Source organism: Cajanus cajan, chromosome 2 (genome assembly GCF_000230855.2).
Source record: "Cajanus cajan strain Asha chromosome 2, NIPB_CcT2T_4, whole genome shotgun sequence".
Classification (NCBI taxonomy): Eukaryota; Viridiplantae; Streptophyta; class Magnoliopsida; order Fabales; family Fabaceae; genus Cajanus; species Cajanus cajan.
In genome coordinates, this window is record NC_138518.1 from 74,081,029 (window position 1) to 74,106,503 (window position 25,475).

General features: G+C 31.9%; 4 protein-coding genes across 7 annotated transcripts; all 4 read right to left on the reverse strand.

Annotated features, from left to right (window-relative positions):
• Positions 1-843: 843 nt before the first annotated feature.
• On the reverse strand, positions 844-5,157 carry LOC109803408 (uncharacterized). 3 transcript variants are annotated; one of them, XM_020364969.3, is made up of 5 exons: positions 4,700-5,157; positions 2,485-4,156; positions 2,321-2,376; positions 2,021-2,144; positions 844-1,721 (listed from the first exon to the last, which is right to left on the reverse strand). In XM_020364969.3, exons 2-5 carry the CDS (start codon positions 3,974-3,976, stop codon positions 1,150-1,152), a joined length of 2,244 nt encoding a protein of 747 aa, XP_020220558.1. In that variant the 5' UTR covers positions 3,977-4,156; positions 4,700-5,157; the 3' UTR covers positions 844-1,149. The 3 variants fall into 3 exon arrangements, with proteins under 3 accessions (XP_020220558.1, XP_020220557.1, XP_020220556.1); XM_020364968.3 differs by having other exon boundaries at positions 2,321-2,388; XM_020364967.3 differs by having other exon boundaries at positions 2,321-4,156.
• A 2,357-nt stretch (positions 5,158-7,514) lies between these two features.
• Positions 7,515-9,539, reverse strand: LOC109803414 (protein ABIL3). The gene is made up of 7 exons (XM_083069031.1): positions 9,516-9,539; positions 9,267-9,414; positions 9,047-9,146; positions 8,856-8,895; positions 8,115-8,251; positions 7,918-7,982; positions 7,515-7,811 (listed from the first exon to the last, which is right to left on the reverse strand). Exons 2-7 carry the CDS (start codon positions 9,408-9,410, stop codon positions 7,725-7,727), a joined length of 573 nt encoding a protein of 190 aa, XP_082925157.1. The 5' UTR covers positions 9,411-9,414; positions 9,516-9,539; the 3' UTR covers positions 7,515-7,724.
• A 2,145-nt stretch (positions 9,540-11,684) lies between these two features.
• LOC109803409 (proteinaceous RNase P 1, chloroplastic/mitochondrial) lies at positions 11,685-15,739 on the reverse strand. Of its 2 annotated transcripts, XM_020364970.3 has the most exons (7): positions 14,287-15,737; positions 14,109-14,198; positions 13,835-14,016; positions 13,612-13,732; positions 13,352-13,423; positions 13,078-13,207; positions 11,685-11,946 (listed from the first exon to the last, which is right to left on the reverse strand). In XM_020364970.3, exons 1-7 carry the CDS (start codon positions 15,637-15,639, stop codon positions 11,879-11,881), a joined length of 2,016 nt encoding a protein of 671 aa, XP_020220559.1. In that variant the 5' UTR covers positions 15,640-15,737; the 3' UTR covers positions 11,685-11,878. The 2 variants fall into 2 exon arrangements, 1 of the variants encoding a protein (XP_020220559.1); XR_003804521.1 differs by lacking the exons at positions 11,685-11,946; positions 13,078-13,207 and having other exon boundaries at positions 13,612-13,715; positions 14,287-15,739.
• A 5,902-nt stretch (positions 15,740-21,641) lies between these two features.
• Positions 21,642-23,476, reverse strand: LOC109803416 (uncharacterized). Its single transcript, XM_020364980.3, has 3 exons — positions 23,248-23,476; positions 23,016-23,134; positions 21,642-21,948 (listed from the first exon to the last, which is right to left on the reverse strand). Exons 1-3 carry the CDS (start codon positions 23,382-23,384, stop codon positions 21,929-21,931), a joined length of 276 nt encoding a protein of 91 aa, XP_020220569.1. The 5' UTR covers positions 23,385-23,476; the 3' UTR covers positions 21,642-21,928.
• Between the last annotated feature and the right edge of the window lie 1,999 nt (positions 23,477-25,475).

Consider the following 25,475-nt stretch of genomic DNA (forward strand, 5'->3'; position numbering starts at 1 on the left):
TAAAATTTAATAAACTAAGTATAAAGTGGTTTGTCTACCATTCCATATAGTAGTGAGACTTTTTGGGAAGAAGTCCAAAAATAAAACTGTGCGGGCCTAGTCCAAAGCGAACAATACCACTTGTTAGGCCCGCACGGTTTTGTTTTTGGGCTCTTTCTTAAAAGGCCTCATACTATATGGAATGGTGGACACCCTTATAAACTAGCCAATGTTCCTCCATTTTACAGATGTGGGACTTGGGATGAATCCCAACAGATAATAATATACAAACTTTTATATTAGCTGTGTAAGTTTTATTTATTTATATTTAATTAAATTTATATTTCATATTTTGTTAACATGATTTTTTGTACTCTTAATTAAATATTTCTATAAATATGATTATTATAAAAATTAACTCTCTTATTATATATGTAAAAAATTTATAAGTAGATATGCCAATGTATTTAAATTACAATTTTAATCATCTTATTTCCTAAATTTTATGTTTTAGTTTTTATAGTTCAAAACATATCATTTTTTTAAGGTTTTGATGAGAAAAACATCTCATTTTAGTCTTAATATATATCACTTTTTCTCTTTTAGTCTACGTTGTTATTTTATAGGAATTGAAAGAAAAAAAACTCATGCAATTATATGGACTAAAAGAGGAAATTTATGTAACTAGAATGAATAAAAACAAAAATTTATGCAATTATATAAACTAAAAAAAAGTTTATGAAACTATAACAAAAAAAAAAATTAAACTTACATAAAATCTTATTTGGCTTAAATTTTTATACACGTTCAAAAACTTTTGCAGACAATTAAAAGTGACCTTAGGATAGATTAAAAAAAAAAACATAAAAAAAATTTAAAATAATAAACACAAAAGATAATAGTTTTACACCTACTATTTTTCTTTGGTGAAGACTGAAGTATATTACTTTACATCATATATGATATGATTAGATAAAAGATTAACAATGTTACGTAACAGTAGGAGAGTTTGTGATTTATAGATTTACGTAACTAGGCAACTTCTGCAGCCAACAGTTTTAACTTTCAACTCTTGTACAATCAATCCTTATATACAAGGTGAACCCGTGAAGATACTGATTTTCTAAGACCGTGGACTCCTCTAATGTCAAAATATTTAATGTTATGTAATCATAAATTTATAATAAGCTCCTCAATTAATCCACTCAGAAGCATGCTCTCTATTCTATTGACAACTAGCTCAGCCTCATCTGCACAATATCCAGGCCTCCAACCCCTCTCCCATGTACTACTTATCACTCCATTGCTCTTTATGTCTTTCTCCATCATACCAAACACATTGCCTGCAATAACTTCCCTGTAAAATTTCAGATTCTCAATGCCATTACAGATCTCTTCAACCAACCTGCCTAAGGAGATGTGTAATCTTGAGTTCCCCCTACAAGCTAGCAAGAAGGAACGAACTACTTGTGACTCTTGAAGGCTTTTATGCTCAATGAGTTCATATGCACAATCCAAATCAAGCCTGAGATTGCCTGTGCTGTAATTGGTTTCATCATTTTGTGGCATGTTGGGAAAATCCATATCAAGATTGAAGAGCTTCTTTGCATGTCCAATGAATGAAGGATTGGTTAATAGAAAATGCTTCAGTTCAGTCCCCTCTTTATCGGCATTTTCATGTTCAGACTTAAGCAGCATAATAATGTCATTGCCTGAAAAATTCTTCCTCTGCTTGCATTTTTCTATGACGTCAAAATAACAAACAAGTCACATAAAACAGAATCAAAACGTGTGTCATGTGATGAAGAATCTCTCAATTTATTCCTTGGTCTAATAAGCACACAATTTATGGTTCAAGCCCACAATTTCTTCGCTATGCTACGAAACTTCAGTAATAACATTTTGATACTGTCCAAGAAATTAAGAAGACATGCTACTTTCATATCCTTGAAAAAGATAAATACAAAGAAGATGCACTACCAATGCATTTTGAGTTTCATTTCAATTCTGTCAGTACTCAGTAGTAATAACTTAAGCTTACCTCCATTTTTGTTTATTATGCTAGCATCTGCCTCACACACCATTAGGAGTTCATCTTCTAGCGTAGAGGCGATTCTAATCTCAGTGTAATTTTTCTTCTCATCTCCCTGCCTGATTTGTTCAACCTGTGTAGAAGAATTGTAATTCAAACTCAGAAGCTTCATTCATTGATTCACGAGTTTACTTTACAACCCAAAACTGTTTTCAACGTAGTACTTTCCACGTTTAGATTCCTACATATATTGCAATGCATATATGCATGTATGTATATGAATGCAGTAAAAAGTAAACTTACAGTTACCTTAGCTTGTTCAGGCTCAGCAACAGGGCTTTGGTTCTTCATATGATTCTTTCTACCTGTTAAGGAATCTACCACAGAATCAAAAAATTTAATCTCAATATTAAGGTCCTCGGAATTATTAATTTTTTGTGACTCTGTTCTAGATATGGAGATGTTTTTTGAACCTGTGCTATTTAGGCAAGAAATCTCGTTCTTATCGATTCTGGACCCACTTTTTAGCTTCCTCAATTTAGTGGAGGTGGTTTCTCGTTGATGTTGAGGTATTGTCACAATTGGAGGCTCTGGGATATCCTTTTCTGTGTGTTTTCTACCGATGGCATGTACCTTCCATTTTTTATCAATTGTCTCATTTACCTGTGATGTGTGACCAATGTGACAGTACAGTTTTACCTTATCTGATGATTCTTCAACATGATTGTTTCCTTTTGCATCCAATTTCATAACCTCCTTGAGAAATTTAGGTCCTTTTTTAAGCCATTTTCTTACATCTTTTTCCATGTTGGTGGAGCTGGAACCTTTTCCTTGTTTGATGGTTTTGGAAGAGGCTATTTCTGCTTTCAGTTTTGTTATGGATAACTCTTTTGGAGGTACTGGCACATAGGTACTTTTTACTGATTCCTGATAAAGAGTACATTGAGGCTTCATTAGTGTAATGTTTGATAAATCATCAAAATGCTTGGAATTGGTATCATCGAAATGATGGACATGAAGCTTAGGCTCTTTGAATAAACTCTTTCTCAGAAGTCTTTTGAAATGCATGGTGTCAAGAGTTTCCCTCTGGGCCCTTTGTTCTGGATTAACCTTCTTGGCTATAGAATCATTCTTTCTCACCTTTGACATATCTATCTCACCATCCAACAGTTCCTGCTTAACAGCTGGAAATGATTTTGAGGGGGCTTCTTCTAAACCCATCAGCTTGACGACTAGGCTAGTTCCTCTTTCCATCTTTGAAGCTATTACCGAGAAAGAAGGATCAGAAAGGCTGCTATTAGTCCTGCTTGTAGAAAAAGTTTCTGAAGCTGAATTCAATCCTTCATTGATCATTTTTGGAAACATATTTTTCCTAACCAAACTCTCCTTAATAACCTTCTTAAGTTCCTCTTTGCAATTACTTGAAGAACCACCAGCAGAAGGCTGTGGTCTTTGAAATCCCTTTGGATTACTTTGTTCCCTAAATGGATTAGCCTGCGTTCCACCAATCATCTTTGCATCAATTATGTCTCTTTCAGGTTTCTTAGTCTGTTTTCTCCTAAAAGAAGCTGTATATGGTGAAGCCCCTTGCAACTTGCGAAGCATGATTAGAGAACCTTGCAGACCAAGAGCTCCATTTAAAATACCATTTGCTATATCTTCAGATTTTCCATCATATATAAGATCTCTAGACCATGAATCTATCATGTTGTTCAAACTTTGATCCCCTCCGGAGACCTGTGTGAGCTGCAAAGATGATGGACCAATGAGATTTCCATCGCAACCTTTTGGCACCTTGTTCTCTTGTTTGTATCTTTTGTTCATCAAGGATGTCTCCAAGTTTTCCCTTGTCTTACGAATTTTTGTCTTGTTCTTCATTTTGTGATAACGCGTCCTGTATTTCCCGATTGTCCCACATTCTACTACTCCTTTTGGATCATCACATGTAAGAAATGATCTATACATGGCTGAATCCTGGTGATATTCTGTCACATAACTTTCATTAACAAACTGAAGTTGTTTATAATTATATTCCAAAAGCACTTGCCACCAATTCTTATTAAAATTTTATAGAATACTTCCGTAGTGAAGTCCCCTTGAATCTCACAGTTTAACAGCAGACAAAGTTAATATTTGCTTGTCTCACTGAAACATAAGCAGTCAAGAACTTAAATAATCAGTCCCCATCGACAATGCCATCCAAAATGAAAATACATCAAAGAAACATCAACAAAGGGGAAAAAAAGAAACATGTCTAGATCATTATCATTTAGCATTGAATTTTGTCAACTAGGCTGTTTTTATATTTTCCAACTTGATTCTCGTAACTACCATTTATAGGCAGAGAGAGTTGATCTGTGAGTGAAACCACTGAAATCATAAGGATATAACACACACATTATATAATAAATATGAAAAATTGCTAAATTGAGGAGGAAAAAAAGGGTAAGGCAGGCTGAAGATTTCAGACAGTAAAAACACAAACTTCCTTTTAATTTTTCATGATTCCTTCATATATACATATTATTTTCAGAAAAGATATACTCCTTATTCTTCATCCTCCGAGTTGACAAAACCTTACATTCCCCCATACTTTGTTTAAGGGAAAAAAAAAACACATGGAAAACAAAATGCGACTTTTAAGCTCAAAAGCACACGAAAGGGAGTCATGGTTTCATGCATACTTACCCTTTTTTTAGCTCTTCATTCTTAGCATGAATCGAGAACGATGTCGTGTGGAGCTCATAGATGCCAGAATCATCAGCAGTAGAACAACATAACGTAACCCATATTAGAAAGAAACTGTTGAAAACAAGGAATGATGTTGTTACTATGCGAGTGAGGAAGCAAGAAGGGATGTAGAAGATTCATCCACGGGAGTAAGTAACACAATATGATGAAGTGGTTGCATCAGCTGTGAGTTTTCTTTTTGCTTTGCAAAACAGTGTTGTCAGGTGCAGAGGTTGGACTTGGAGTGCAGTTCCTTACTTTATTTATTGGGATCGATTAAAGATTAAGGATGTAATAAATCAGAGATGATGGTTTTGGTCGTACACATATTGCAGAGTGCAAGGAAGCATAACCAGGAGAGTAAAGTGTCAGTTACACACACACACTCAATGGAAAGTTGAAAAACTGGCACTACACTCAAGTAGGTGAAGCCAAAAATTCTGTTCAGAACATTAGTATTTCCCTTTTTCTTTTCTATAAAAGACTTTTTTGAGTAAATTACCATAAAAGGGCGTGTTTACTTGTTGTGGGGTGTGGAGATTGGACAGTGACATAACATTAGCCACTTAATTATGATTCAATTGGTTAATGAAATGATACATGTAAATGATCGTTGCCTTTGTAACATAACACAAGGGTCGAGACAGCATCAATTGAGTAATGTAAAAAACTTTTACATATCCTCAATGCGTGTTTGTTCAATTTATTTTTATAATCCATTCTTTTAGAAGAAACGAAACTTAAAATAATAATTATTTCTTAAAAGATGGACTTTCCAAAAATGTTTACTGATCAATCAATAGGAATTGTTCTTTCATGGGTTGAACTGTTTTTTATATTAAACTAAGCCTTGATGGGGGCATTTCTTGCTTTTGTTCAGTGAGGAGAGAGAAATCATTTCTGTTCGTTGTTCACTACCTCATATCTACCGGTTGAATGATCAAAATTTTCGGTATTGAATTAGTTTGAACTTAAAGGCACATAACCCCACCTACATTTAACATTGAAAAAAAAAACTTCAGATTCCATTTTGTTATATTTTCTTCTAAGAAGCTTTGAAATATAATTATTCACTTGTTGGATAAGAATAATTGTTCACGAGTACAGTACTTATGGATACAATCAATCAAAAATTTAAAACATTATTAAAATGATTTTAGCATTAGGTTCAACATAAATTTTATTATTATTTATGCATTCTGATTTTTATTTTGTAACTTGAACTTATAAACACTGTCTTTGCACAAAAATTACTTCCTTAATCAATATCTTCAAAATGCTTGTTTGATAAGAGTGAATAGAGATAGGTCGATGGTTTTGCAGAGTAAGCGTTAGCTAAAAACATTTAGCTAAATCTGCGAATCATAAATAGTGGTTAACGTTCCAATTTGCCGGCCAAAGTCCTCTGTCTTAAATAGTACTAATCGATTTCTTACTACGGGTTGAAGGGTAAGAATTTAATGACTTGTTTAATTAGATGACAATTAACTCTGCAAATTGTGCTGAATAATAAACAAAATATAAACTCAATGAATCTAAAGTACTAGTATAGATGAGGATATTGATAGACTACGATTGCTGCTATGTCCCAATTTTCCTTTATTTCTTCTTGATTCATTTAGGAGTCTCACTAGGAAACATTTCTACTAAGCTCACAAGGCGGGTCTTAGCTTCTATAAAGAAGAAGAAATTATATATATATATATATGTATATATATAAATCTAAAAAATAAAATAATTTATCAAGTCATCCGATGGAAAGAAATAAATCCGAGAACTTTGTTAGAAATGATTTACCTGATCTAATTAAAACCAGTTAAATTCTGATAAAAAAAACAGTTAAATAAATTTAGTTTGGATTGTATTGTTCATTGGGTCAATTCAATTCAATAAATGCAAGTTAGTGAACAACAAAAATTCTTAAAAAAAAAGAAGGGAAACTGAATAATGTGTTGGCTAAGGAAAAAAAGTATAAGGATATTTTGTAACTGTTAACTGCCTTTGAAAATATTCATTGAGGCTGGCTACTGCTGCTTGTACCTTTTCTCTGTGCGTATGTTAGATGCTATTATCTCTCGTTCTCTCTATGTTCCATTTTGAATATGCTTGTTTTGAGGTTGTCATTATCTTTAATCTCTATGTTAGTGCATGGACATGCTTATAAGAATTTTACACATAACTATGAATTTTAATACTATTTTTTCATTGACTATGGGTCCACGAGTATTAAGTTGATTAATTTCAAGGGAAGCATATATACATCATGATATAAAGGACTATAATTACGATTGAGTTGAATTAGTTTTCTGAAGTTCCATACTCGCAAATTATATCAATAACGTGGAAGGAAGGGGGAAGGAGAAAATGATTGAACCACAGAAAAAATAGTGACAGTGCAGATGTGTGTTAGTACTAAGAACCAACTAAATTAAAAGCTTTTGTGAACTGTACTTCTTTCATGGAAAGGGAAACAGCATATAATAGGTATGTGGGGCTTTATGTTGCTCAGGATAACTGGTTTGTGCATTCTGTCAGCAATTAGTTAGGTAGTGCCATTACTGCACTGCTAATATGACAGATTCTTTTTTCTTTCACTTCAAAGAAATAAAAGTGTGATACATGGTCCTTCCGGTCTAAGATCATTTCTGAAATCTCCATCCATTTGATTTTATGCTCATTTCCAGTTTTAGGTAGTTGATCTATGAAGCTTTTTCATTTTGGAAATTTTGAGTTAAATGAGCATTTATAGTGCCAGATTTGCTATATAACATGGTGGTGATACTTCTTACCCAAATTGCATTGGAAAAAAAAGAAAAAAACTTTCAAAGTGCCTGAAATACAAATATTTTCTAATAATGTTCGGTTCTTTATTTATATAGAATTAACATTAAACTGCCAAATATAAAGAAGAGGGCATGATGAACCACGATGACTATGAAATATTATTACTGGATATGCAAATGAAAATAGGTTCTCTAGTTTTTCATTGGGCTCGTTTTGAACGGCGTAAGAGCCATAAGATGTCACTACCATACAAGGATCTTCTGTGGCGTCCAACCTTCTGGGCACTCTACATACAAACATACTCACAAATAAAAAATGTAGGACTAGGACCCAATTTATTGATCATATCAATCATAATGCATCACGAAAATATTAAACAGGTACCCACTTGCCTGGAAATGGAAGGTAGGATTTGGAACTTTTGTTAACAATGACAAACCATCCTTAACAGGTGCCACTATTGTTTAAAACATGGAATTATATAGTAATGGAAAAGAAAAGAAAAATGTTAGAGATGCAAAACAAAAGAAAATTACTTTTGTCCAAGAACAATATATATAACTTTATTTTAGTACTGCACAATACGTACCTATGGCCAAATTGTTGCGCCCGTTAAATGTGGCTGTTGTAGGCTTCAAATTCTCTACTGGAGGCTTATTATGGGTGTACATAAAGAGTGGCAAATCTTCATCTTCTATCTTTAAAGGAACTTCACTTTCCGAATCTCTTCAATAGATAAATCAAGAAAAAGTCATGAATATTATCTAATAGATGAAGAATAAAGATCAACCTAAAAGAAGATTAGAGATTCTTTAAAACTTGATTAAGTAAAATTATTTCTATTGATTTAGCATATTATAATAAAGTTCTTTATATCATTGTGAATTACTCTTGTATTATTTATTTCTCCTTCCTTTTCGCTATAGTTTATGCTTTCACTCTGTACAATTCACCTCTTTATTATTTATTGTTTTCAAATCATCCAAGAACTTAGTAGCAGGTTACTATAAGAAGTTGTGGACCTTCCAATAGATTACTTCTTTGCCTCTACTGTTTTGGCCGCCCTTTTTTATTTTTATTTTTTTACTTTGTATTGTCTTTTGACAGTTGTGTAACTGTTAATAGATTCTGACATATATATGTCATTTTGGAACGTTAGAATGATAGAATAAGACTTGAGAAAATTTCGATAAATTTAAAATATTGTGTGCATCATCCACGAGTCCAATTTTGGATCATGACATTACGGGTGTCAAAATTTTATTAATATTTGTGTGTAATGTCCTTGTCGCATTATTAGATTATGTGTTGTTGAGGATCGGAGAGGTACCTTATTACTTTTTTACTGCATGATCTCTCAAGGGCAGGTGCTGATCATAAAAAGCAATTGGAAAAAAAAAACATAATCATATAAATGGAAAATTAGTAATGATACAATGTGATTGGTTGGAGAAAAGTATAGTCTGTATGAAAATGAAAAAAGGGGGTGGCAGTGCATATATGATATATGAAATAATTTACTTGGTGACAAATAACGCGAATGAAATCTAGGCGAATTGTCATTCCATTGCATTTTTGCGAGGGCTAATTTACGAGCATATTGTTTACAGGAGAGAAGTCTCTGTCAAGAAACAAATATTAAAATTGGTTAAAAAGAAAATTATATATGAATTATGATGAGTGTGATAATATTTTCAAATAAAGCATTTATTTAAGGACGATGTATAATTTGTGTACTAACTTGTTGTAGGCATTGGATTCGAAACTCAGCCTGAGAAAAAGCATTTGTGTGAGAAATAAGGCCGTCAAGGTTGGCAGAAACGTTTCCAAGATGATCAACAACAGTGACCATGGTCCTGCATATGTATTCCTTTGTATTCTCCATTACACTGCAATGCAACATTTTCCAATACCAATTTGTCACGGGTCAACATTCTTTAATAAAAATACAAACCACAAGCAAACTATATAAAATGTTTTAAGACGTAACCTCTTAAAACAGCAACTAAAAGACCCCAACCAACCACAGTTATTCAAATACTTTATTTATATATATATTGCTTTTTGAGTAACCAATATATAGGACCACCAATCAAAAAAAAAGAAAAGAAAAAACTCTTCTACCGAAAGTTATTCAATTCCACTAAATTTATCAACTTTTGAGTCAAGCATGAAAAAGGGAAAATAACAATTAATGGTCTGATTATTGTGTTAATGACTAAGATCTTGCCACGTGTAATGGCCAACCATAATAAGGTGAAAGAATCCTAAAACTGGCAAAAAATGGAAAACGAAATACAATGTACAAAGAAATAACGTACTCCACAATAGTACAGGTACAAGAGCATAATGAGTTTAGAGGACTCACTCACTCTTCTTCTCTTCGCTTTTGGAGAACGTAGTTTCACAGTATTCTGCAGTTTTGTGTAGCTGAGCCCTTAGTTCTCTCAGCTCCTGCGACCACCATATGCATGAACAAAAAATGGAAATTAAAAATAAAAGCTAATAATATATATATGACATTGCTGAGTATGAATGTGAACCTGAAGAGACTTGTCAAAGCGCATGCTTTCTTCTACCTCAGCATCAGCTAAAGACTTGAAATTCAACTCCATCATATTGTTTATAGCAGTTGTTTGTGTTACCTTATGAGAATAATAATGCTTGCAAATATAAGCTCTAATATAATGCTCTCTTTTCTGAATGAGGTAATTTTAAGAGGGTATTAAGTAATGTGACTTTTGGAGGGTTGTGATATGGTGAAACAAACAATGCTCCTAGAAAACAGATTCTGTTGCCCATGACCAGCCAGCACACACATTGTAATGCATGATGACAAATAAACAGTTTCAGTCCCGTGATATTCTGCTTTTTACCATTATGCGCATCTAATTAATTAAAAAATCAAAGTAATGACCCATAGAATAATGCAATGACAGACCCTACTACCACTTCATTCCTTTAAAAATTGACAATCATGCAACTAGCAGTTGCTCATAATTACTAAGCATTTACTACTCAATGGGATTGTCGTATGAGTTTTCTGATGAAAACAAGTCACGTATATGATATATGTTGTTGTCGTTGCTAATAATATTTTATAATTTCACGTGACTGGTTGGATAGCTTATTGGGTTTGAGGCATAAACAGCATCCCACATGCAATGTTTCATGTGTATATATGTATGTACATGAGCCTCAAGTGAGAGATGAAAGCGTTCAAAATAATTTAACCATTTATATATGTGGTTATCTCTTTCAAGATATGTCTCTATATGTAACCGGATCCATCATCTGATCCTTGATCTTCCAGCATGTCAGTTAAATGCTACCTACATTTATATAAGCATTATGTGCTGAGGTATATTACAATTTGGAATGTCCCCCTCAATTTTGGTAGTTTGGACAAAAAAATTCATGGGAAAAAATTGGTACTCTTGTCCAAGGCAAGGAAAATCTTCAAGTTTAAAGAACACTAGCATTCGAAACGTTTTATACGCAAGACCGTATCTTACTCCACTTGACCTACTCTTTAGTAGTTGGAATGACCCCTCTAAGGCACCTTAATTGAGTGAATGATTATTATAAGGCAGTATATGGAAGTGAAAATTGAGGACATGAGCGGAAAATTTGGGTGAAAATGGGGAAGAGAAGAAAAACTAACCATAATAGTTCTCACTATATTGACTAACACATAAAACTAACGAAGCATACAAAGTACCGGTTAGGAGTGTGGTCTGAGTGGAAAAAGTAGTTTGGCAGAGGACCAAGATTCAACATCAACATCACAAGGCCATACACATGTTCTAAAGATATAAATTCAGTAACAAACTAGTTGACGTTGACCATTTATTTATATATTCAGTAAGGAATGCTACATTAAGATGCCTTCTGCTGTTCAAATTTGATTTAATTACGAGTTATTAACAAAAGAACTGTTTAGTTGAAATTTCAAGCTATTAGATGGCGGATAAAAATCGAATTACCAAATAAGATCTTGTTCCATGCGTGAACAACAGTTAAAAGTTTTGAATGGAAAAGTTAACTTTAGATTAGAATTTAGAACTAAAACTTATCCTTTCTATTTCGCCCTGCAATATAAAACTATATTGGACCCTCGCACAAGACCACTGATAATTTTCCAGTGCAAAGCTCAAGATAATCAACCCCACAAAGGGAACTCTATATTTGAAAATCAATGGTACAACCACCAATCAACTCTGCAGCCTCAATGTCAGACAAAATCGAGTAATTATTATCTGAGGATACTGGTGCTAAAAAAATATCTTTATTTTTACACAAGTCTTGAGATGTTTCCTTTTTCTCTTTATGGTTGACAAGATTCTGACGTTGCTACTCTTTTGCAGATGCATTTCTAGTAGCTGATCTTGCACATTCTGCTTTTTGCAAGGGTTTAGAATCTAATAAAGGGAAGGGAAAATGAGGAGCGGATAAGTATAACATCAAGTTAGTTCACCAAATTGATATGCAGAGTTAAAAGGAGTAACTTTATAATTGGCAATAAATAGATATGGCATACATTGAAGTAACTCTTTCCAAGTACAGAATACAAAAGTAGGCATCTAGTTGATAAACTGTTTTCATGTGCTTGGATGCAAGGCAGAAATGAATACAAAAATATGTTCTATTTACCCTGGAGGATTTTGAGGTAAGCCATACTGTAATAGACAGATGTATATCAGGTCATGTGACCATTACTAAGGTTCATAGCTTGAAAGTTGTGAATAGTGCGGTGGAAAGCTTAACCAGGGAACATATATTGAGCAGAAATGATGAGAACTGAACAAGTTAGATCATTTTCATGGTGCTTGAGCTACCCTTAGACTTAAAAGTTACCAATGGTTAATTTAGAAAAAATGATAACTCCCTGAGCAGTTTATGGCATTCTGATTCCTTTTCTTCTCTTATAAATGAAAGAAATGAATTTTTATTTTTCAATCTTTTTTTATCAGTACAATTCAAAAGCCTCCCCTAGTCCAATTTACGGACTTTAAGGTAGCATTTACATCAAAGTGTAATAGGAGGGGAGAAGCGGCAGTGCATTATAAAAGGAGACCTAGATAAATATAAATAAAAAAGACTATCAAAGTTGCATTAACCGTAGCATAAAGGAAGAGCCAATCAAGTCAAATTAGTGTTTTCTCTTCACCTCAATGCAATCTTATGTAAGACAGGAGAGGAACAAAAATTAAGCGAAGTAATAAGTTCTTGTATTTCCAATCCTAATCTTTGACCATATGAAATTCCAATTCTTCATTTTAAAGTCACATCACAATTCCCAAGCTAGCAGTGTATATTAGTCCAGATGTACTAGGGTAGCATGTATTTTGATAATGAATTTGTTGTTACTGCTTAAAACCTTTTTTTCGAGAACTAATATTTACTCTTAGAAATACCAATAGGCCTTAGATCATAAAGTTAATATCATTAATTTGATTGAAACAACAATAATGAAGACAATAAGTAGTTGTAAAAGCAACCATGTAAATGTGAACCAGATACAATCCATGGTGAGTGTGCCAGCATTTTACCTTTAGATGTTGTTGAACAATCTTTGCGAACCATGTCTAATTTAGCACGGGTAATGCACAACCATCTTCTTTCTGATTCGTAGTTAAGTTCTGTTTCAATTGGAACATGCCAGTGGCCTTCCTCTGATTCCTGCAACCACAATTGCCATGTTATATTTCCTTCCGTATTTCTTTCTTTTCTTTACATCTTTATTGTTTCAAATTTAGATTTAAAGACAAATATAATTTAATTTGTGTTTATATTCCACCATTTTGAAACGGTGTAAGAGCTTACCTGAATTACAACAGAACAAGGAGGGGGCATATGAAACACTGGACTACCAGTATCAGAGAAACTGAAGCGTACCTTAAATTTGGAACACAGGGATTCCGGTGTTAGAATGGTGCCTTAAATTGTAAATTAATCAAAGAAAGGAAAACAAAGCCAAACATTATATCTGATTAATTTCATTAAATATATAAAACCAGTATGACAAATGACAATAAGATCAAAGTCTGACAAAAATATTTTTCTTTCCGAAAAGCTTAGCTCACCTGATGCCTTTCTTTCCACTTGGGGAAAAAGTCATTTCCCAAAAGTTGAAAAAGATGATCTCTCATCTCATCATTGGTAATAAGTAAGCATTTAAATTTTATAGCTGCATACAACCAGTACCTGAAGCACAGTTTAGTAAATGAAGCATGATATGCATAATCAATAAAAACAGATAACAAAAAGAAAAAATTAATAACAATATATTATCCCATTTTTTCTTACCAATCATCATTTGATCCAGAAGGTGTTGCATAAAGTGCATTGGCATTATTCCATTTATCAATTAATGCCCTATTGATTGGTTCATCCATTTTGTCTCCCTTGATACGCTTATTATGCAAAATAATGAGTGGAAACTTCTTTGAAGGAAGCCTTTGGTGTATTTCATTGGCAACAGCTTTGATCTAAACTTTCAGAAGAGAATACTCAATAACCATTATAAGAACAAAAAGCAGGAAAACAAAAAGAAGATTATTTCCCACATTCAGTAACTTGCCTTGTGTGGCATGAATCTCCCTTGGCCAAAAAGACCTACATTTGCAGCATCTACCACTGCTTCAAAAGGTCCATAGTAGTCAAGCCATTTCTGCAATGCACAATTTCACATATTCCAAGTCCAACTTCATCAATCTATAACGAGATTAGAACAAATGCACATTACACAAGTTTCTTACTTGAAATTTCAGGAAGTTTGATCCTTTTTCTCTCATCAAGGCTAGGGAAGCAACCGACTTGGAAAAATTCTCAGTCTCAATAGGATCAAGATCAATAGTGGTCAAGTGCACCCCACAGCATTTACACACTCCATCCTTTCCAATGGTTGTATGAACAACTTCCCATTTCCCTTTACCCAACCAACCTTGCCCGTACCATCCTCCACCATTATTCTCTATTGCTTCCATTATTAATCTTTTATCCCATTTTCTCTTCCCAATTCTTGAAGCCTGTTTGCTTTTAAACCAATCAACAATCAAAGATGCAGTAGTCGGCGATACTTTCCTCACACTACTTCTTAGTTTATGCAACACATAGTAAACCTTGTCACTATTTCCAGCTCCTATGCTCACCCTCAAGAGAGCCTCCAACTCAGGCTCTTCAGGGTAGACACCATGTTCTAGCATGTGCTTTTCAACAGCAAATGCCTTATCCAATTCCCCATTATCACAAAAGGTGGATAAAGCAGGACCATAAGACCTCAACTTAGGACTTATCCCCAAGTCCTTCATCTGCCTCACCATCTCAAAGGCCATGTCACCATCACCCATGGACATGGCCATTCGAGCCACAGCCGTCAACGCAGCCTCGTTCATTGAAACCTTATCTACACACATATTCTCATACACTTCATACCCTCTCTGCAGTGCATACCTCTTGACATCCTCACTCACCAATAGTATCCCATCTTTTTGAGTGGGATTCATATCAGAATTTAACTCAGCATTGCCATCCAACTCAAAATGTCTGTCATTTGTGTCCATTGATTCACTTAACCCCTCGTTGGAGGAAACAAGTGCATTGAGAGTTCTAGCACCACTTCCACTTTTGGCCGGTCGAACAACACCAACAGCTGCAGAAGAACAGAGATACAGCAACACTGTGTAATGGTGCTGACCCAGTCTGACACCCTCTAACCTTGCTGAGTCATATAAGGACAATGCTCCCATAACATCCCCTCTTTTGGAACACATGTCCAAAGCATTCTTCAACTTAGCTTCTGGGCTATCCTTATTTTTTTTTGTCTTCTTCTTCTTCTTCTTCTTTTCCACTCTCTCACAAACCTCGTAACTGCTGCTGATATCTTTTGGTTTCAAAGAACCCCTCCTGTCTCTGAAAGAAGCAGAAGGGGTTCCCTTGGTTTGAAGTTGAGAGTTGAGTGAAGAACATTGAATTGAAGTTAGTTGTTTTGTTTGAATGAAACAAAAAGTGAGGGTTTTGGTAGAAGGTTGGTAAAGGGCACGAAGATTTGGCTTAGAAGTGAGAGAGCGAAGAAGTAGCTGAGTGTGGAAGTTGAGGGCAAAGGGTGCCATGTCATGTGTGGTTGCTAATTCTCCACTCTTAGATACGATTTTGTGATCTCATAACTTAACACGATCAGTGTCTTTCTCTTCATTGTTCCGCCCCTGTACGTGAAATCATTTGATTTGGAAAATCATTCGAGTTCAATGGTTTAAAAATCTAATTTAGTCCTTTATAATATATTTTTTTAATTTAATCTCATTTTAAATTTTTGTTTTAATTTAGTTTCCAATAATTTAAATTATTATAATTTAAGACTTCAGTCCAAATGATTTAGATGAAGTTAACTATTAGTCACGTGGATGGACACGTGAATGTCACGTGGATGCATACGTGGATGTCAAATTTTTTAATGCATCTAGAGTCGGAACGACCCGTTCTGGTTACACACTTAGTGTGTTAATTTTGTCCCTAGAACGAGCCGTTCCGGATTCAAAATTAACATATCAAAAGTGAAACCAGAACAGACCATTCTGGTTTCAGAACGAGCCGTTCTAGTTCCAAAATACGACAAATAATTTTTACATATAATTTTTAAAAGTATAAATATATATTATAGTTATTTTTTAGGTTAAAACCCTTATTTAGTCCCTGATAATATTTTTTTATTTCAATTTAGTCCCACTTTAATTTTTGGTTTCGATTTGGTCCTCAATAATTTAAATTATTGCAATTTGGGACTTCCGTCCAAATGATTTAAACGGAGTTAACTGTTGGTCACGTGGATGTTAGGTGGATGCCACGTAGATGTCACGTGGATGATGCCAAATTTCTTGAATACACCTGGAACCAGAACGACCCGTTCTGGTTCCAGAATGGTCAATAATTATAGTTACGGTTGTAAATCGTGCACGAAAAAAGACCCAAGGTACAAAGCATTTCAAACACTTGATTTGGTAATATTGTCAATGAGGATTGATAACTTCAATTGTTAAACATCTAGGCTATACAATGTATCATTAAGGACGATGCAGTGTATCACTAAGGACAATAGTAGCAGGTTTTATTTCATTGTTAGGCAAACTGGAGTGAACCACTTACTTCCAAATTGACACTATACAGTCAAAGATGAAACGAAACGGTGTTTCCCCTTGAAGTCATTGACGATGTACCCCAACAATAATAACATGTTCTTGAGGAGGTACAACTTGAATTTTTGTGGTTTAGAGTTTCCTTTCAGTGTTACCCAGATGATTTCCATTCTCAGTAATTTTTTTGAACTTTTTTAGTATATGTGATGTTCTGAATTTTTGTTTTCAGTTTCTGAACCATGTTTCTGTCTTTGAATTTATGATATGTTATGAATTTTTAATTTCAATTTTTGAATCACATATGGAAAACGAAGTTGGCGTTCTGGAACAGGCCGTTCTGAATCCAGAACGGCCCGTTCTAACACCAGAACAGCCCGTTCTGGTTTTAGAACGGCCCGTTCTGGTGCACTCATGGTGTGTTAAATTTGCATTTGGAACGGCCCGTTCTAGTGGCAAAATTAACACATAACGTGTATAAGCAGAACAGACCATTTTGGTTTCAGAACGGACCGTTTTGGTTCCATGTGTATTCATGAAATTTGGTAGCCACGTATGCATCTACGTGGCATCTACGTGACCAACAATTAACTCGTTTATATCATTTGAACGAAAGTCCCAAATTGCAATAATTTAAATTATTGGGGACTAAATTGAAACAAAAAATTAAAGTGAGAATAAATTGAAACAAAAAAAATATTATAAGGGACCAAATAAGGGTTTTAACCTATTTTTTACAAGTTTTTATATCTACAATTACGATTAAGGATGAAAATAAATTAGGTCAGATTATGTTATATTATAATTTAATAGAATTAAACCTATTTTTTATTAAAAATACATGTTATTAATATGATATATTTATCTGCCATAGACATTTTTTAAAATGTTTGGTTAGAACTACAATCTTAAAAACCAACTTAATAATAATTTAACACTAATAAAAACATAAAAATAAATATGTTAAATCTTTAAAAAATCAAATTTAATTTATTTATCATATAAAGATGTTTTTGATGTGATATAAATTTTTACAATTTTGATTGTTTTTATCAACATATACAATAAATAGAAAACACAAAAGTTTGAAAAATATGAGATAAATGAATAATTCTTCAAAACTTATATTTTATACATATGATAATTTAAATATTATATATATATATATATATATATATATATATTAGAATATAATTTTTATTTTTTAAAATATATTATTTTTTAGATATAAAAAATTATGTATGTGTAAATGGTTTGTCTTTGATCTTTGAATTACATTGTGTGTTGGTTGACGTTCTAAAACGGCCCGTTCTAAATTCGGAACGACCCGTTTTGAAACCAGAACGCCCTGTTCTGATTTCAAAGCGGCTCGTTCTGGTGCAGTCGTTGGTGTTAAATAATGCATCTGGAACGCCCGTTCCGGGTGCAAAATTTACGCACAATGAGTGAAACCAGAACGGTCCGTTCCGATTTTAGAACGGGTCATTCTGGTTTCAGATACTTGAAAAAATTAAGCATATGCATCCACATTGTGCATCTACGTGGCATCCACGTCACCAGGAATTAATTTCGTTTAAATCATTAGACGGAAGTCCCAAATTGTAATAATTTAAATTATTGGGGATCAAATTGAAATAAAAAATTAAAGTGAGACTAAATTGAAATAAAAAATATTATAAGGGACCAAATTAGGTTTTTAACCTAATTCAATTTTTAGTGTAAAGATTTTTATATTAATAATTAATTAAAAAAATATCTTTTGAAATAATTATTATCAAAATTTAATAATCTTACCCATCGTACGTAATAAATGGTAATTATATAATAAATAATTAGTAAAATGTAATTAAATTTTTGATAGAGTTTAATTCTCAACCTATATCAATATAAATATTTTTACACAGAAATCGTTTAAAAATACCTTAAATATAATTCTTAAAAAATTTATTACTAAATTAATAATTATCAGGTACATGGGAGTGTATAATTAAATGACAATAATGTATTTCAATTAAATTCTTAATATAAATATTGAAAACTTTTAAATTGTGTAAATATAGAAATTTGCTTAAATAATAATTAAATATATGTAAAATAAGGTAACAAAGATTGATACAATTGATTAAAGTTTAAACTTTTATCTATATTAGTGATAATTCTGAACACGGGTTGATGGGACGACCACTCAGGACTCCATTACCGGAGGGGACTAAAAAAACTATTTAACATATATAATATAAAAAAATACATAATTAAATTATAAGAAATCTATTAGATAAAATACATTACTTATAAATAGTTAGTTAATAATCAATTTTTCTACTAAAAAAATTTTACCAATAATTTTGGAAAAATAAATCGATAGTATTGAATGTAAAGAGAAAAATATGATATTTATTTATTTTTTGTGTAAATTTTCATAACTATTAACGTAAAAAATTATAAATAAGAGATATCTTTAATTTTCTCCATTTTCCTTTATCTTTATTTTTTTCTTTTTTTTAAAATCATGACTTGTCCTTCTTTGTTAAAATCCCAAAATCAAATAATAAACATTCATTTTTCTGTCATAAGTTTCTTTGTAATGTGTTATCATTATTAATTTATTTTTTCATTACATAATGATCTCTAATGATAACTCATAATTTCGTACATTTTATTATTATTTTTATGCAATTGTGTACTTATTTGTATGTTTACACTTTTAAATTTTGAAATTGGAGTATAATATTTCAATATTTATTAGGACATTTTTTCCCTTTGTCTTGAACATGAAAAAACTCAAGGCCAACCAACCTATATATATATATGTGTTGTGAAAAATTATCTATTTTAATTTAAATTGATTTTGTGTTTTTTTAGTTTAAATAATTCGACACTTGTAGTTTTTAACTAAAAATTGATGTTTAATCTTTATCTTAAACATGAAATCACGAGAAAGAGTACCACTTTACCCCTATTGGAACTAATCCGGTGGAAGTTATACCTCCTTATTAAGAAAAAAAATTGATTCATAAATCAATTTACAAAATTGGATTATATTAAAGATATTGAATTAATTCTATATTAATAATTAATAATATTGCTTAAAATGAGTGAAATGATTGAACAAATAACTATAATTTGATTTAAATTTAACCAATTAAAATTAAATATAGTTTTAAACAAAATAAAAAATATTTTACATCTTTTAACATTAAAAAAAAAACACTATTAAATATAATATCCTTGATGTTAAATTAACTTTTTCAAGCCGAATTCTTGAATTGAATGACAAACACTTTATTTGGTGTAAATAAATTACGTGAAAGTCATATTTGAAGAAAATAGTGATTATCTCAATTTTATAAAGGCATTCGGTGCAAAACCTGATTAGCAAAGAAGAGAGTTGAAGATATATGTGAGTCCCACTAGATTTTTTTAGATGAAGGAGGCTCTAAAAAAGTGGAGATAGGTGATCTAGGACAAACTATATGATGAAGAATCATTAGATCTATTATGTGGAATGCTTTCCATTACTTTATTAGACTTGGCTAGTCATTTTATATGAACTGAAATGCATTTTAATGCTCTCCAAAAGTCCATTTAATTAATTATGGTTACATAATCGACATAGATTATATAGACTTTACTTGCATTTTGGTACCTTCTCGAAGTTTATATAGTTTACCATGATCACTACATTATAAATTATACAGATTTATTTAATAACAAATATACTCCAATCAACAATTTAAGTGTAAATGTCATTTTTTAAATTAATTTATAATATTAGTTTAACCTTTTTTTTAAAATTTATTTAATTTGATATAAATCAATAAAAAAAGATTAATCTTTCATCCCATAATTTTTTACTTCCCTCCCATCAAAACCAAATAACTTTAATTTTCATTCTATTTCTTATCTACCTCAATATACAACAGCGAAAACATGTAAAAGGTAGCTAAATGCATGTGACCGGAACCTAAAGCACACTAGGAAAATTATTTTCCACTTCATTAAAAATCAAAATGATTTGCCTCTCATCAATTTCTCATTTTCTCTTTGAAACTAGCATACCTATTGTCAAATTTGAATTTTTTTACTTCGTTAAACAAATCATATATTGAGATCCACTTTAATGAAGTTGAAAAGAGAAATCAAACAAGTTAATTAAAAACTCAATATAACTTTTAATGGCATATGAAGTTATAACTACTAAATTTTGGAGCATTATTTTAAGATGCCCCTCCAACTAGCATACTATCTGAAGAAAAAAATGTCATCGTGCTTTAAAGCTCCCTGCAAGGGGTTAATATGCACACTTGGTAAATTCAGTGTTGCACTTCAAAGCACAGAAATTTCATGCACATGATTAAAGGAGTCCCTTTCTGATGGAAAAACAAAATTCTAAACTTCAGATACAATGAATCAAGACCCGAAGCCACTCAACACAAACACCGTTCTTGGGCTATAGTAAGAGCATGCTCTGTGCTTGTACATAAACATCAAATTCCAGTGAAAACTAGTACCACGCAACTGCAATAAAATGCTAAATATGAAAAATTTAACCCAGGATTCAACAAAATAAATTATTTTTATTTTTATTGGTTGGGATAAAAAAAAAAAAAGTATTCTTGAAAACCATTCAACTAATCTTAGATATAAACAAATGCAAAATGGAATTGTAATACATATAGAAATAAAAGGGTAGGCGTCAACAGCAGGTAAAGGTTTAGCATGTCCTAAAGCAACCATCTATTTTATCATCAATCATTCCATCTATGTCAACTGTTAACCAAGGATGCAGAACCTTTAACTAATGATAACAACTTCCACAAAGGCTCTTACTCGTACTCCTCTTATTAGATAAAATTCATGTGAGTCCAACAAAATATGAGTCTCATTCCCCACTTGGTAGCACTCCGCTACTACAATATCATATTTGGTTTGACAATGATTTATAAATACCATAGAACTGTAGTAATCATGGAAACACTAACAAGTAAATGGATTAACTCCTCAGATATAATTCACTTCAATGCATTATTCGTTAACAAAAAAAACTCATCCAGAGACTGGAAAATCCAAAAAAGATATTCCAGAAACATATAAAGATAAAATGAACCAACCAATACATAAGCAACATCAATTGCACTGCATGTTCCTCAAATATATCAGATGAAGGATCCTAGGTTAATTGCCTCAAGAATACAACAAATGGAAACATCAAAATGAGCCTGCCATCCAATGAAACTGCTACCTTGCAGCAATTAAGTGCAGACAAATGCTGTCATAAAGGCATGGAAATACCTGCAAAATAGACAAATGGAAGCATTACAGTAAGTTCTTTCCGTTCAGTTATTAAATCAGGTACCTCAAATTAGAAGGGAAAATGAGACATGTGCAATTATCTTATGAGCAATGTACTTCAAAAAAAAATTCCTGATAAATCAGTGTATACCAATACTCACATTAAAGGTAGCTATTGACTCATCCAGGCTACTTCTCTACTTCTAACAAAGTGTAAAAGAACACAATGATATTTAATTTTGTCGAGTTATCAAGTATAAATTTATGCAAAAATAAAAAAAAAAGCAAATATTTGCCTTTTTGTACATCAGGTACCTCTAGTTAACAGTTAAGACTCGTGGAATTCACTTCAGTAAAACTTCATTAAAATAATACCGACATGATTTTGGCATTTTTGAAGTCATATTACAACTATTGTAGTGTTATTTCTATCACATGAACAACAATATCTGTCTTTTTTTTTTCTTCTGACTTTAACATTAGATTCAGAGCTTCCAAAATTTAGAAACAATGGGTTAAATGAAAATGGTACGAGTCGTATGACCAATTCACTCACATTTAAGTAAATTCTATCAGTTATCACAAATATAAATACTCCCAATATCCAAGTGCTGATGATACGGTACATCCTATAAAAAAACTTCCATATACGACAAAGCTATACCTCTAACCAACAAGAACCTAATGGTATGTTCACATTAATCAGCAAACTAAACATTTTCAACCATTTAAACCCATGCCTTCTTGAAAGGCTAATCGAGGCAGGTTTAGTCACCCTACTTATGGCTCAAATTCCTAAAGCAAGGGAAAACCGAGTTTCAAACTAAATTACAACCGCAACAAAACAGCAAGAATACACACAACACAAGATATCAAGTATCAACATTCCCATCTGAGAAATAGAAAAAGAAAAGCATCCACAATTGAAGATACAAACAGAAGAAGAAAGTAAGGGCTATTTGCGTTGTGTGCAGTAGAACATTCATTACCACAAATCCCATATCAAATATGTTAATGTGATGCCACAAACAATTAATCGAACAACAATTTGAGAGAAAAGAACAAACCTTGAGGAACTAATCCCCACCCGGGAGACTCAATGGACAAGCTTGACACTAATCGAGCTGAAGCCACCGCGCTATACAACGGCATCATTGATTCCAAGCTTCCCAACTCCACTGGTAACCTAACCAACCATATTACAATATTATAATAAAAATAATCAGACAAAAATGCCACTTAGGTTTTCAAGAACGAAACTTTAATGGAAAAGGGGAATATTTATGGAGTGGGTCTCACCGGGAAGTGCGAGAAAGGCGTCGCGCAGAGAGAGAAAGAGGATTGGGGTGAAGAGAGAGTAAGGGTTTGGTGCAGTTGTTGTGAACAAGAGCCTGTATCCGACACGACAACCTACACAAAACCTTCGACGATGCCATTCTTCTCTTCAGCTCAACAAATGCAACACTAAGTCTAACACTATCAAATCAAAAACCTTCGCCGCTGCTACTATGCTCTACCACTGCAACGATGCCGTTTCAGCTTTTACATTTCCCATAGTTTTTAAAATCAAATTATTTTTTATAATATATACAAATATAAAAAAAAAGGGGGGTAAATTTTTTAGATTATTTTATGTTAAATTTAATGTTTTATAATTTACTTATTATTTTTAACTTTCTTGTTTACTCGTTCAAATAAAAAAAAATCCTTCTTATTTCTATTTATTTAAATAACATATTTTCTTATTGTTTTTATCAGTCTTATTATTTTCTTTGTTTTTTTATTTCTTATCAAGTTCAAGCATAGCATAAGTGTAAAATACACATTTGAATTATGAGGAATACTAGCAATATATTTTAAATTATTTTTTTATATCGATTAGAATTCATTGAAAATTAAATGATTGTAAGAAAAAATTATTAAACAGAGTGTAAGATTTATCAAATTTTATGATTTTTAATATTTTTAAATAATAAAAATTATTAAGAGAAAATATGTTTAAAATAATGTCTAAAAACTAGCATTTCTCTTAATATCGACTAAAACCTATCTTGTGATTCGAATAGAAACCAAATTATTTGTACTTAGCCCAATAGGGCCCGAAGCTGGAAATGGACAAACCCGTGCCGGGCAGCCCAGTCTGTCACTTCTACGTTCCTCACGTTTTTCAATTTTAAATTAGCTGTTCAAAATTCATCCCACCTATAGATACTAGGGTGCCTCTCTATTTGTTAAAAATGAAAAATAATATAGTAAGTAGTTACATAAGAGAGTGTGAAAAGAAAGAGTTAGTTATAGGAACAAAATAATTAAAAAGGCCAAAAGAAAATATCTCTTTATTTTAATAACTATTGTGACAAAGAGATACAAATGCAAAAAAAAAAAAATGATATATAATTTTTTTAAAGAACTAACAATTAAAAACTAAAATGCACTTTGAGACACGACTTTGTCTAGTCAAATATAAAAATTATTGAATAAATCAATAGCACATCTGTATAAAGTATATTGTTAGTGCATATTGGAAAATTCATGTGCCAAAAAAAAAATGGGAAATCTCCATTAGAAACTAAAATTTGCACAAATTGTCTTAGTAAATCCTTCGCCACTTTTAATGCAAACGGCTGAATGCCACAGTTAAAACTTCATATTACCACGTATTATAGATATTTACGAGAATTTTACAGCATTAATTTTAGTATAATTAATTAAATTCAAATCCTATAAATTATCTCGGATTTGAATCTTTTAGAAAAAGAAAACATGATTAAAAATTCAAATTAAAAATAACTAACAAAGTTTGATACAAAAATTAATCAATAATAAAATTAATAAATATTTCATATCAATAACACAAATAAAAAAAATTGTTCTCAACATATCATCTTAATTTAATTAATTGAACACATTGAAATAATAATTTTTTAGAAATTTTTTTTTCTATTTTTAAAAATGAGTTTAAAACCTATTTAAAATATTGTATATTCTCAACTAATAAAAAATCAATTTTTTTTTATTTATCACACAAGACAAGATTTGAACCCCTGACCTTGCTTAAAGGTGGATCAACCCCTATTATTGAACCACACGCTTGGAGTTTAATAAAAAATCATTTAGTATTACTTTTAAAAAAAATAACTCTATTATATATATATATATATATATATATATATATAATATGACAATTTATAATTGGATAACTATGAAAAACCTTTATTACTCGATATATACACTATTTACTCATAAAAAATTGTCAAATATATGATTATTTTGATAAAATAAATTGAATCAAACAAATTAATAATTGCAGACTACTTAGAACTTGTATTTTTGCTTTTTGGGATAAGAACAAAAATCATAAAAACAGATGAGCTGAAAAGGGTAATAACACGTTTCTTACCCCAACACTACTAAACGACTAAGAACAAGTATTCAATTGTCGCTTTCACAAAAATAGACTAGAAACGAGAACACGCCAAGAGGACAAGCCGAAGTCTGCCACTACATCAACTTAAATGCAAAAGAAT

Excerpts from the sequence above, each read along its gene's own strand:
- LOC109803408 (XM_020364967.3), bottom strand. The coding sequence starts at position 3,976 with ATGTATAGATCATTTCTTACATGTGATGATCCAAAAGGAGTAGTAGAA. Across the intron at positions 2,145-2,320 it reads CTGAGCCTGAACAAGCTAAG|GTTGAACAAATCAGGCAGGG; the intron begins GTAACTGTAAGT and ends TCTTCTACACAG. Across the intron at positions 1,722-2,020 it reads CATAATAAACAAAAATGGAG|AAAAATGCAAGCAGAGGAAG; the intron begins GTAAGCTTAAGT and ends TTGACGTCATAG.
- LOC109803414 (XM_083069031.1), bottom strand. The coding sequence starts at position 9,410 with ATGGAGAATACAAAGGAATACATATGCAGGACCATGGTCACTGTTGTT. Across the intron at positions 9,147-9,266 it reads GAATCCAATGCCTACAACAA|AGACTTCTCTCCTGTAAACA; the intron begins GTTAGTACACAA and ends GTTTCTTGACAG. Across the intron at positions 7,812-7,917 it reads ATCCTACCTTCCATTTCCAG|AGTGCCCAGAAGGTTGGACG; the intron begins GCAAGTGGGTAC and ends GTTTGTATGTAG.
- LOC109803409 (XM_020364970.3), bottom strand. The coding sequence starts at position 15,639 with ATGGCACCCTTTGCCCTCAACTTCCACACTCAGCTACTTCTTCGCTCT. Across the intron at positions 14,199-14,286 it reads CAAACTTCCTGAAATTTCAA|AAATGGCTTGACTACTATGG; the intron begins GTAAGAAACTTG and ends TGTGCATTGCAG. Across the intron at positions 13,733-13,834 it reads TCTGGATCAAATGATGATTG|GTACTGGTTGTATGCAGCTA; the intron begins GTAAGAAAAAAT and ends ACTGTGCTTCAG.
- LOC109803416 (XM_020364980.3), bottom strand. The coding sequence starts at position 23,384 with ATGGCATCGTCGAAGGTTTTGTGTAGGTTGTCGTGTCGGATACAGGCT. Across the intron at positions 23,135-23,247 it reads CGCCTTTCTCGCACTTCCCG|GTTACCAGTGGAGTTGGGAA; the intron begins GTGAGACCCACT and ends ATGGTTGGTTAG. Across the intron at positions 21,949-23,015 it reads GTGGGGATTAGTTCCTCAAG|GTATTTCCATGCCTTTATGA; the intron begins GTTTGTTCTTTT and ends TCTATTTTGCAG.